General features: G+C 36.8%; 1 protein-coding gene across 1 annotated transcript in view; it reads left to right on the forward strand.

Moving 5' to 3' along the window:
* The window catches only part of LOC126176497 (uncharacterized), a 686449-nt gene extending 675237 nt beyond the window's left edge, over positions 1–11212 (forward strand). Inside the window, exons 33-35 of the mRNA XM_049923651.1 lie at positions 445–611; positions 3656–3798; positions 8720–11212. Of these exons, the coding sequence (XP_049779608.1) occupies positions 445–611; positions 3656–3798; positions 8720–9433 (1024 nt within the window). The 3' untranslated portion in view covers positions 9434–11212. The remainder of the gene's footprint in view (positions 1–444; positions 612–3655; positions 3799–8719) is intronic.
* The last annotated feature ends 2378 nt before the right edge of the window (positions 11213–13590 follow it).

Here is a 13590-nt window from a genome sequence, read left to right on the forward strand (position 1 = left end):
CTTTCAGTATTCTAGATCCTAAAATAATGCAGGTACAATATTATTAATTGTTTGCTGAAACTATTTACTGCAATTTTGATTTGATATTTCTGGTACCAAACGTGAACTTAGAAATTTTATATTGATTACTTTGCAATAAAAGGACTGAATGTAACTGAAGAAACATTGTAAATGGCTCAAAAGGTAGCTGAAAGATGCACAAATGTCACTACAGTTGTACAGTGAGCCAACTCTTTAAAGAAACTTCTGGTAGAATTTATCCATTTTGAGGCTATTTCTTTTTAAAGAAAATGATTTGTCATGTAATGCCCACTGCACATTTTCTCTCATTACTTTGATGTATGGCAAACTTAGAGGCAGACCTATATGGGTCAATTGTACACTGACAACATGAGATTAGAGTAGAAGCCACAGAGTGTAGCACAGACTCTGTGGGTGCTGCAGGCAGGCAGCGGGGCCCGGCTTCTGGTGCTTCCTCTCTCAGTTGCCCCAGCCACAGCCACAGACACAGCCAGGCTCAGGGGTTGGAGGCATCTGCAACAGTGCTGGCAGCATCACCGGTCCCGGCCCCACGCCTGCGGCGGCAGAGGCACTAGGCAGGCTGCGCCGAGGTAAAGAGGCACCCGAGCTGGCGGCGGGGCACGGCTCGTAGCTTGCACACTCGTTTGCTCGCTTAACCTGGCGACTGACTGACTGACTGCCTGCTATTCGTCATCACTGTTCCCACCTAACTCTGCTCGCTGTGTGGAAGACTAAACTGCTTTAGTATCACTGTTTTTTTGTATTATTTATTTATTGTTTTTTTATTTGTGGAATTTAATACATTGAAATAATGCAGTGTAAGTTGTTTTTACTGACTTTTCCTTTATTCATATTCATATACAGTACACAGTTATATTGTCTTGATTGTATCCTCTGTGACATAGAATCAATACTATATAGTTCTTTAAAAAATACTGTGTTGATTTTTGGTGTAGTTTGTGCTGATTCAAAAACAAAAGGCAAGTGTGTTTCATTGCTGAAGCTGTGTGCACTGGTAATATGATTTAAAATATACAGACTTGACTGGCGGTTTCATTTTGCAGTATCTAATTGGTTGATTATGGAAACAATAGGTTCTTTTACTATAAAGTATGACAGTTATGGATCATAGTTTTTAACACAGTTTCTCCAGGTGTATTCACGGAATGGGTCATATTGACTTTTTGTAAGCCTCAAAAGATACTTTTTCCTTTTTTGGTGATGATAATAGTTTACCACTGGCCATAGGGATTGTCATTGGATTGTAATTAAAATGTTGTTCAGTAAGTTTATTTTATGAATTTAAGTTAAACAATTAAAAATATTGTTTTGAACTTTGGGTGTTCACCAATTGTCTAGAGAAAATCTATGCAGATATTTAGAAATTTTTATGACATAAGATATTTCGTTCTTGTATTACCAGTACATATGATTGTTAACATCAGGTTTTTTGTGTTAAGTAGTCTCACCCTTTGCTGTGCGTAACTCTAATTGACTATTAACAATTTTGTTCACTAATAAAATTAAGTACAGATTTTTCTTGCTAATTATTGAACTGTCTTGTCGTTACATTATGGCAAGAATACCAAAATAACACCAGCATTCAGTCCAGTAGCTATTTTACTGTTCGTATTAACTTGTAGCATTACAATAAATGCAGTTAATTATATTTAAATTGATATGATTAGAGTTTTTTTGTAAATGACCTTGTATATACATAAGAAATATTGGTATAGCTTTGTGTTTGCTAAATGACCCTACATAAAATGCATGTAAAATTAAAAAAAAAATGTAAATATTTTCTGTTGCAGTGTAGTAGCTTACTGGTAAAATTTATGACAAATATTCTCAACTTTGATATGGATTTTTTTCCTTGATTTTTAATTTATGCTTCTGTGAATTAGGCACTATGTTTAGTGGCTGTGCAAGAGGCTGAGAAGCTGTCTATAACTGTTGTGGCATAGGTTAAGAAGTTGTGAGTTCTGTTGTCACCTGCTCTTCTTATTGCTTTATTGATACACATATATGTAATTAACAAAGAAATATATAAGATAAAGGTTGTAGTCTTCAAATTGCAGCAGACACAAAAACCAACATCTGTAGAAATGCCAACTTTCAAAATCTGATGCTATTGTACATCAGAAAAAAAGGTAAACATTGGAGAAAATGGATCTGTTTGCAGCTTAAGCAGTACCTCTCCCCAATGAAGAAACATTGCAAAGCAAGAAGCAGAGATGCTACAAAATGATGGCGACAAATGAGACTTGAAGTCCAGAACAGACAACATACTGGGATTATTGCTACACTAATGACCGGATTGTTGTCAGTTTTACTTGCAATCAGTTATGAGACTCCACAGTGGGTGGAAGAAGTGCTTAGATTGTACTACTTATGAGCAGTTGACATTTTATCATTGTGTCATATCAGGAGTGGACTATCAGAAGTTGAAAGGCATTCATGAAACTGAATGGTCAGTGTTTTGTGCAATGATTTATAAAAGCTACAAAGCCACCACTATAACGTGTGCTGAGAGAAATTTTTGTCTCAAAATTATTTTATTGCTCCCTGGTCTTCTTTTGACAATTCCTTGAGATGTACACTTCGATTCTTTAAATATTTGGAATTTCATAGTTTCACATTAGTTTCATTCACATTAGAAGCCTCTACACTGTTACAGTATAGCACAGAAACACCTGTAAGTTGGGCAGATGGAAGTAAGTTTGATACTAGCCCGTCTGGTTAGCTGCGCGGTCTAATGCACTGCTTCCTGAGTGGGAAGGTGTGCCAGCCAGACACAAATCCACCCGGTGGATTAGTGGAGAGGTCTGGTGTGCAGGCCAACCTGTGGATGGGTTTTAAGTGGTTTTCCATCTGCCTCGGCAAATGCTGGCTGGTTCCCCTTATTCCACCTCGGTTACACTATATCGGCGATTGCTGCGCGAACACTGTCTCCGTGTACGTGTACACCATAATTACCACGCAAACATTGGGGTTACACTCGTCGGGTGTGAGATGTTCCCAGGGCGGTCCACTGGACAATAACCCTGAGTTCTGTGTGGGGTGGCAGTGAGGTGGGTGGCCTGTTGTGTGGTTGTGAACCACAGAAGGCTATGGTGGGACGAAGCCTCTCCATCGTTTCTAGGTTCCCGGTTCAATACACAATACACAAGTTTGATCTTGTGCTATTCTTTGTTTTGACAAGCATTATATAGTGAAAAGAAATGAAACTTGACATGTGCAAATACTTTTAGAAAATGTAGGTTCATTTTTTTTAAGTGCTACAGCACATGTCAAAATCACTGCAAGTACAGCATGTCTTGCAATATGTATTTTTCAGAGAGAGGTTCCAGAAGCTTTGTTTTCCTTGGATGTACCTTTGAGTCTGATTTTACAAAGGAACAGTTTCAGCCAGAGAATTAGAAACTTCTCTTGGTTTTATGTGATGAGAACAGAGACTACTTCATTTTGGGATGAACTAATGTCACCATTCGTAATCAGATAATCTTAGTCATTCTATATAGAATTTGCAGTTAATTTAACCCAAACCCTCAGTTGTATCACAAGTAACCAAGCAACTGATTGTGTGAAATTGTGTATTTCTTAAAAATGTCTGTGTGGTTTTTTTTTTTTACAGGAAGCGATCTGCTGGCAAGCTTCACATCAACCTTTGATCGAAAGCTGAAATCCCTGCTAAGCACCACGCAAGTGGCTGAAGAAGATGAAAACAAGATATACCGTGATCCAAGTCTCCACAGAGGGCGATCTGTGCATAGCTGGGTTAGTATATGAACAAGATATTCTAAATTGTATTGAATGTAATCATTCATTCAGTTATAGACATCCAACAGGTTGTGAAATATATAAACAGAGGAAACTAAATTAAATGGATTATGGATCAAGCTTAAACCTTGATTATTAATAGTTGGTTGCTTTCAGCTTATCATCATCACTCTCCTGCAATCAGCAAACACATTTTGGGGGGGGGGGGGGGGGGGGGGTCAGTGAAAGATAGGGACATTAAATAATCGTGGTAAACGTAACTGTTCAAACTGAAGTAAATCATATGTAATGTACAAATGTTATTTTTTGGCCTTCAGTCAAAAGACTGGTTTGCTTCAGCTACCCTACCCTATCCTGTGCTACTATTTGGTGCAAGCCTTTTAATCTCTGCATCATTACTGAAATGAGCATCAACTTGAATCTGCTTAGTGTTGCTAAGACTTGTTTTCCACCACACTATTTGCCCCCCCCCCCCCCCCCTCCTCATTGCGAGCGCGCGCGCGCGCGCGCACACACACACACACACACACACACACGCACACACACACACCTACCTTTCCCCTGCATAGTTTTTATTTTCTTATTGTCTGTACTGTTCAGTGTCCAGGTTTGATTCCATTAAAAGGCAATGTTCTGGACAAATGATTGCATTCTAACAATTAAATTTGTATTAGATATTAAAATATTTCTCTTTCGAAAACATTTTTCTTGTTGTTGCCAGTCTTCATTTTATATCCTCTCTATTCTGGCCACCATCCGTTTTTTTTTTTTTTTTTTTTTTTACAAATATCATTACCCTTGGTGATTTTCATCTTATTAGCTCTTTTCAAGATGGTGTTTTTTTTTTTTTTTTTGCACAAATATCATTACCCTTGGTGATTTTCATCTTATTATCTCTTTTCAAGATGGTGTCCATACACTGAATTTCTTTTCTGTGCCTGACAGAATCACACTGTCATTGGTGAATCTTAGAATTTTTATTCCTTCTCTCTGAACCTCAATTCCCATTTCAAATTTCTCTTTGTATTCCTTTACTTTGTGCTCTGTATGCAGATTGAATAACATGGGGCACAGGCTACAACCCTCGCTCCAGTCTTGTTCCCACATGAATTGTAGATAACCTTTCATAACTCCCTGAATTTTATCTCTGGTAAGTTCTGGTTTTTAAATTCCAGTTTTTGAATTCCCGTTGACATTATCAAAAGCTTTATGTAAATCTTCAAATGCTAAAAGTGTAAGTTTGTCTCCTGCAATTTGTCTTTCAAGATAAGCTGTAGGGTCAGTATTGCTTTGAGTGTTCCTACATTTCTTTGAACTTCAAACGTATGTTCCCTCCAGATCAGCTTCTACCAGTTGTTTCATCCTTTCATTTTCACACTTGTCTTTTGTATTTTGGGATTAGGTTCTTTATAATGTCTGGGAGCAATGTTTAATTATTCTTGTGAAGTAATTGTAATTGTAATTGTTTTTCAAAAAATAAATTGTGAAAGTTGAATAGACAATCTCACGTTGGAGATTCCCCTTTCATTTATACTGTACCCGTTACTTAAAACAGATCTTGTTGAAATGTGTGCGCCCAACTAGAGATGGGTGAACTCTTTCGTCTTTGGGAGCTAGGTCACTGGTGATGGTTTTCAGAAGCCATTCACTTTTACTTGTTCATCATTCCTTTTTTGTTTAATTATTCATGCTATACAACACAAATAGTCCATTGACAATATAATGTAAATATATAGAAAAAAAAACATCTACTCACTGAGTGACAGCAGGAGATCACACAGAAAAGAAGGTTTAACTTACACAAGCTTTCAGAGCCAGTGGCTCCTCCTTCCAGCAGAAGAGTTGAAGGGGAAGGAAGAACAGTGAAGGTAAAGGACTGGAGAAGTTTAGGGAAAGTGGGAGTGTACAGCATACAGACACATGGTGGGTACAGGGTAAGGGGGAACAGCTGTGAGGTTAGACCGGGGACTGGGTGAGGGAGAGTGTCTGTACAAGGTTGGAATGTCAGTTTCAGTCTGTGGAGGCCTCAGTGAGAACCTGGGTGTATTTGCAGAGAGACTGAATTTGATTCATTGGTGGCTTGGCTGTAAGGAAGGGATTTTTTGGTATGGAATAGGTGGCAGCTGTTGAACTGGAAGGATTGCTGGTTGTGGGTAGGTTTTATATGGAAGGGGGTACTGATGTAGCCATCCTCAAGGCAGAGGTCAACCTCGAGGAAGGTGGCTTGTTGGGTTGAAGAGAACCAGGTGAAGAGAAAGGGTCAGATGATAATGAGATTCAGGAGCTGTGGGGTATGGGATTCTGGGTGGTTAGGAAGGATTCCTGTAGATGGCCCATGTATAGGTTGACATAGGATGGTGCCTTGTGGCTTCCCATTGCCACATCACAGATTTGTTTGTAGGTGACGTCTTCAGAAGTGAAGTAACCGTGGGCGATTAGTTAGTCATGGTAACCAGGAAGGAGGTTGTAGGTTTGGAATCCATTGGACATTGGGAAAGGTAGTGTTCAGTAGCAGCAAGGCCATGAGCATTAGGGATGTTGGTGTAAAGGGAAGTGGCATCAATAGTAATGAGCAAGGTATCATGTGGTAAAAGAACAGGAACTGTGGGGAGTCGGTGGAGAATGTGGTTGGTGTTTTTTATGCAGGAGAATAGGCTACAGACAATAAGTTGAAGATGTTGGTCTACGAGAGAAAAGTAGGAGTAGAAAAGACTCTACTTACTTTTCAGAACTATCAGAGTGGAAAGAGGAATAGGTCTGGGATGCTGGAAAGGGAGGGGTAGGTCACTCAAACTTGCAGTTGAGTTGGACTGAGCTGTTGTGGATGAGGGGAGATAAAAATAAATGGGAAGGCATCAGTCTACTCTGCCCAACAAAAGAAAAAACAGTATTCTTAATATTATGGTTATTATTATCATCTTGTATGTTGTTTTGAGATAATCTATTTAATATCTTGGTAAAGTATGATAAAGCAGATTTGATTGATGGCTGGCCTACATACCTTGGTCATTAAGTGACTAATGGAAGGGAAGATGTAGCACCATTTTTTTCATTGTGAATCGTATTTGAGAGCATAAGTTAAGAATTTGGTCTTAAGCTGTATTAAAAGGAAAATTCACTTGGGGAGAACTACAAAATTGTAAGGAAATGGAATGTCTGCCTATTACTTACCTTCAGGAGACTAAGTTGCAAGTACTTCCAATATACATTTTAAAGTAGGAAAAATACAATACTAGCTTTTGGGTCTGTTAGCAACTCCCTTGGGAAGATAAGTGGGTTTAGTTTGGAGGAGATTGGTAAAGATAGGCAGTTGCCCAGACAGAGGGTGAGAGGCACCCATGTGCCTTTTCTTTATTCTAGTTTGAAACAAATGTGTGGGCAGTATTTGGCACTTAAGTGGTATATGATTATCAGTGTTTTTATTAGGTATGTCTAGTTTTGTAGTCTATTGTGCACTCTACCATCTTCGTAGACATTCGTCAACAACAGTCCTCAACAAACTGTTCTCATATTTAAATTTTTGCCATTACAATTTATCCTCTCTCTTGCTTCTTCTGCAGCCAAATTAATTACTGTGCTATTGTTGTAAATGTCATGAAGTGAAGTGTTACAGACATTGCCCCTGAGTGTAAATATAGGTTGCTAGGCTCCTGGAGAACATGATCGACCAGTTCCCATGATGGAAGAACAAACAAAGTTCCTGTACAAATTTAAGCATGTACCACTGATGATACTATGGCCATAAATAGATAACAGATGTCAATTACTTAGGATACATAAACTTAAACACAACAAATTATGAAATATGCAACGTAGATAAAACAGATTATAAATCCGTGTGAGCATTTATCTTAATCTTCTCATTTACTCCTTGTAGTACATTAAGCTCCTTTTTTTACATTTAGTGCTTGTATTCCTAGACATCTTGGAACTGTATTCATAAGGCATTTTATGTATACGTTTCCCTTATCTGATAAATGATTTTCTTGTAACTGATTTTCAAATTATTTTCCAGACGTAATTGATTTGATACATTAGGGTCTTATAAGTAATTATAAGCTTGATTTATTTTATATCCAACTTATACATGTTCAAAAATTGTCAGTATTCTATTTCCATTTTTATTCAAACTTTTCTTGCAGCAACATTGCCTTCATTACTTCTGTTATCCTCCAGATAGTGTCTAACTGTTTAATTCAAAACTTCGAATTCATGAAATGTGCATGAAATATTAATATGTTGTGAAGCAGCATTTGTGGTTACTATATTATTTTGGCACTTTTTGGATTCAGCTGCTGGATATTAAAAAGAAAAACAGTACTTTTTGATTTGATGCTCTGTCACAAGTGAATAAAAAAACCATATTAAAATTAATTATTGTTTTGTGCACATAATTAGCGGTTTTGTTTTCACTTATTTATTAAATATGTTACATTGTGACTTATACTGGCATACATATTAAGCACTCTTTCAAAACAAAGATGATGGTGTTTGATTAAAAGGTTCATAAATAGATGAACTTTTATGACACCACATTTTTCTTAATGATATTATCCATTTTGATTAACTATCCCATAGGCAGGTTTTGCAAATGTGGCAGCATACAATTTGTGGCATGGTCAGCAACTTAAAATCAGTAAATCGTCTCATGAAACATCATCCATTTCAGGACCAGTGCTTCGGACCTGCTTCAAACTATTTAGAAATGCCTATAAAGTGAAAATAAAGTTCCGTAGTTGTATTCTTTTTCCAGGCAACAGATGTTGGATACATCAGTGAATACTGTTGATAACTTGTTGCATGGAATATTTTTAGAAGTTTCTTTTCATGCTTAAGCCAGAGTTATGATACAAAAATCTGTAACTCGTGCTGTAAGTATTGTTGCTTAATTTATTGATCATTCTTTTCTTTCCCTTAGGATGCATGTGTGAAAGAGGGCTGCGATGCAGAACTTCCAAGATCCCAGAACAGAGAGTCCAGCACGGGACAGAAAAATGTTTCAGAGCATAAAGCAGTCCTTTCTGATCTTAAGAACACAAGTAATCTAGAAAAAGTGGACACACAAAGTGCTGAAAAAACAGATCAAGGCCTTATGTCTAATTCAAAGACAAAAAGTTCTGAATCAGCTACTAATAATGAGAAAACTGACTTGACACGAAATTCAAAATTGAGGCGTTCGGGATCTCTTACCAAAGCAGATAAGAGTGAAACTTTAGCTAACACAAAACTTAGACGGTCTGAATCACTAACTAAAGCAGAAAGATATGAATTATTATCAACTACAAAACTTAAAAGATCTGATTCTCTCACAAAGACAGAAAAGACTGAGTCAAACAACAGCAAGAGGAAACAAGAAATGCGCACATTGCGAGGCTACGGCAGGGAGAAGGAGAATGTTGCCATTTTGGTGAAACTCAAGCGAAAGAATGGTATGCCGGAAAGATCTATTAAGCGTAGGCATACTGTTGGTGGCACTAAAGACTTTGACAAATTGCACTGGGTGGATAACAGATTGCAGTACCAACAACAACAGTTAAATGAGAAAGAGGATAAAGAAAGGCGCACAAGTTCACCAGAGCTCAGCAGCCATAGTCTGCCAGAACCTATACCTCCCCTAGAGTCTCATGTCTGAAAATACTGCAGTGTAGGATGATTGCACATGCAAGTGAACTCATTTAGTTTGGGTGTGTAATTAACTCACACACTCGGCCTCATTCACTCATCTGTATTGTACCAAATAGTCAGTGTCAAGAGTTCCTTCAGATTTGTGTAAATAATCTGCAAATCTAGTTGGGCTGGTAACAGTTTTAAAATGGAAATGAGTGTTATATTTTAAGAATTGCTATGGATATACAATATATCATTCTGTCTTTATTGTAGTAGCCTTGAAGCTACATAAAGTGTCATTACTGGTGATATGTAGAGTAGTGTATTTGCAAGAAATTCAGAATATATCTGCTGTATTTTAGAGTGGTCAAGTTTTAAAAATAAACTTTTTATAGTTAGTTTATATTGCGCTGTAGAGAAGCTGTTCAAACATATATTCATTTAATGCCATTGTAAACTTGACAAACTGACTGAGAAAAACAATTTCAAATTAATATTTGTATCAAATAGAAAGTTACTTTTGTGATTTCTTTTGAACCAAATAGTTTTGTTGCACACATGCACGTTATTTTGGTAAAAGTGTTTTGCCTGGTAAACTTTACAAAACAACTGACCTGGACTCTTACTCCAGATATATATGTATTAGTGAGCAGAGATGACCTGCACAGAAAGTATTGTGATAAAACCTTCATATTTTTCAATGTATTTATTCCATTGTTCTTGCATCGATTGTAAATAATATGTTACTTTGGCTTTCTTCTGTTAAGTAGTATCGAGACTTCATAAATTTTAATATATTAATTTTACCAAAAATCCCCCTGAATTAAACTGTTTCGTTTTGTATTATGTGTAACAGATTCAGAGTTATTTATTTGCACATATGTCGTTTCCTACAGTTTGTTAAAAAGCTGTTGTTTCGGTTTCTGTAAGAGGAGGATGATATTGTTTTAGTTTGAGCATCACGCTAGCTATAGTACAAATTACTGAATTGACTGCAATATTAAAATTTACAATTCATCATCTTACTATAAATCGATATTTGTTGAGAAGAAGAAGAAGAAGTAGAAGTCTGTTGTGGAGAGTGTTCATAGTGTTTGTAGCAGAAGTGTAATGTCTCAAGAGTTGCAGTTCATCAGCTTTGAATGAGTATAAAAAAGTGAAATGTGATATTTGTTTTTATTGTACAGTGTTAGAAATCTATGAAATACTTTATTTATTTACATGTATAAAGCTATAAAGTATGAAATTGTAATTTCTTTTCTTCGAGTTAGTGCAAATATGTCAATTATAAATAACGAAGAGAATTATTTTTTGTTTCACTGTAGGTTTTCAGTGATACACAATTATTTTTACAGTGTTGCCAATGTTGATATTTCCTTTTTTAAAAAATTTATCTTAAATGCTTTTCATAAAAATAACTAGAAAATTTCATGTGATGGAAGCATATGTTTTCAGTGTTGTTGATATCCATGTAGATTAATGTATGATTTTGTATCATTCATAGAATTAATGTAGTATGTCAAAAATGCCTTATACCAAAAACACCAATGATGTATTTTGGGCGATTTTGTTCTTTCATATTTGGTTCATACTCAATTGCTGTAATATTTTACATGCAGATTACACCTGCAATGTAACTTGCAGAGATAAAGAGCTGTAAATATATACTGAAACCGGTTGAAGGGATGAGTCTGTAAAAATGTACATTATTTATACAAAATATTTGTGTCTTTGTTTGAGACTTCGTCTGATTCATTGTTGCAATATACTCAGTGTGAATAAATATTAAATGTCTGGTGGTCCATTTATCCAAAAATTTCTCATTGCATCAACCCACATTATTTAAGAAGCACAAGCAATGTAGTTTGATAACACATAAAACCTTAGGATCTACTTATGGTCGTCTCCTGCTTGCCTTGTACTATACTCTCCAATCCTTCCTCCTGCTGCTCATCCTCCTCTGCACCCTTTCCCTCTTTCTCTGCCCTCCTTCTTCCTCCTCCTTTTTCTTTTCTTCATCTTACTTTAGTGGTAGTGGTTACAAATCATTATTTGTATTTAGCGTTAGAAACAATAAAACAATGTTAAGACATAGGAAGATTGTGTTGGCGGCTAATGCTACAACTACAGTTACAAATTTAAAGAATCAGATTATCATCTGTTTACATCCTCAAACATACGATGTAGGTAGTGGTAAACAATGGTTATGATGAAAATATGATGAAATGGCATGTGCACAAGGAGAGGAGGAAACAGAAAAAAACAGAAGGGGATAAGTAGAAAAGGGCAGTTGTAACCATGCTGGATCTCCTAGAAATGGATGAAAATACTGAAACCATATGACATGAAGTTATCATTCCAAGCAAAAAATTGGTCAGGTTTAGCTTAAAGCTGATGACAGAAACAGGAAGAGCTAATTGGAACAAGTGAGGTTTTTCACTGAAAGGAACTCAAGAAGACAGAGAGGTATTGCATGTAGAGAAGAAGCCAGGTGATAAGAGTGTGACTCTTGAAATGTGCAGCCGTGTTTCTGACATTAGCCAACAGGACCTTGGAATGTTGGTATTTTGAGCAGCTGAAACTACAGCCAGTATATTATGTGAAAACATCTCTATCATATGGAGTACTGATATCATCCTCTTGGGTTAAATAGTCTGGTGGTAAAATTGTCCCCTATTTGGATATCTGGATGGTGATTGTGCAGGAGGATGGTGTCTTCAGAAACAACAAAACTGATTTTCTGTGGGTTAAAGTGTGGAATGCTGGAGCCATCTCTCATGTTCATTGGTTAGAGAATTTAAAAAGACATGGATGGGTTGATGTTGGATGTAGTGGGGCTCATTGAAGTGTAATGATGATAATGAATAAGAAAATAAGTTACTTTAAATATATAATCATAGCCAAGATTGACTCAAAATCGACATCCACAACAGTCGTTCCAGTTTGCATGCCTTATTTAAAAAAGGTAGGAAATAAAGGATATGGAACATGGTAAATTGTATCAACCAGAGGGCAACATTAAGCAACAATTGACTGAAATTGGGGAAGGGAATACCATAAAAGATGGATGCTACTCACTGTATAGTGGAGATGTTGGTTGCAGACAGGCACAACAAAAGACTGCTAAACAGATGAGCATTTGGCCAAGAGGCCTTCTTCTGGAGTGGAAAATAAAAACACATATGTGAGCACAGTGAAGGCCTTTTATCTGAAAGCTTATCTGTTTAGCATTCTTTCTGTTGTGCCTCTCTGTGACTCAGCATCTCCACAATATTTTGAGTAGCAGTCTGTCCTTTTCATAATATTGTCATTATTCCATCCTGGATTTCCATTGTTTAGTAGGTGATGAATGGGTAGCTTTGAGAGACAAAATAATGAAGGCAGCAGAGGATTAATTTGGCAAAAAGACAAAGCCCAGTGGAAATAATTGACTTACATGCAATTGAATTTAATTCATGAAAGGAGAAAATATCAACACACAGAAGGCAAATGAGGCAAAAGGGGATACAATGCATACAACATTAGAGACTAGAAGAGCAAAAGACAAAAGGAAAAGAAACAAAGCATGTGTTACTGTGGGATGGATAGATGCAATCTACAGGAAAATTAGGGAACTGTTTGGAGAAAAGAGAAGCAGCTGTATGAATAGCATAACTGCAGTGCGGTCCTCCTCTGTGAAACAGCTTTGGTAAAAGTTGTTTAGTATTTCAGCTTTACGCGTGTCATCCTCTGTTTCCATGCCTTCATCATCCCGGAGTGTCTGGATATGCTGTTTCGAGCCACTTACTGATTTAACGTAAGACCAGAACTTCCTAGGATTTTCTGTCAAGTCGGTACATAGAATTTTACTTTCGAATTCACTGAACGCTTCACGCATATCCCTCCTTACGCTAACTTTGACATCGTTTAGCTTCTGTTTGTCTGAGATGTTTTGGCTGCGTTTAAACTTGGAGTGAAGCTCTCTTTGCTTTCGCAGTAGTTTCCTAACTTTGTTTGTTGTACCACGGTGGGTTTTTCCCATCCCTCACAATTTTACTCACCACATACCTGTCTAAAATGCATTTTACGATTGCCTTGAACTTTCTCCATAAACACTCAACATTGTCAGTGTCGGAACAGAAATTTTTGTTTTGATCTGTTAGGTAGTCTGAAATCTGCCTTCTATTACTCTTGCTAAACAGA

This window comes from Schistocerca cancellata, chromosome 3 (assembly GCF_023864275.1).
Source record: "Schistocerca cancellata isolate TAMUIC-IGC-003103 chromosome 3, iqSchCanc2.1, whole genome shotgun sequence".
NCBI lineage: Eukaryota > Metazoa > Arthropoda > Insecta > Orthoptera > Acrididae > Schistocerca > Schistocerca cancellata.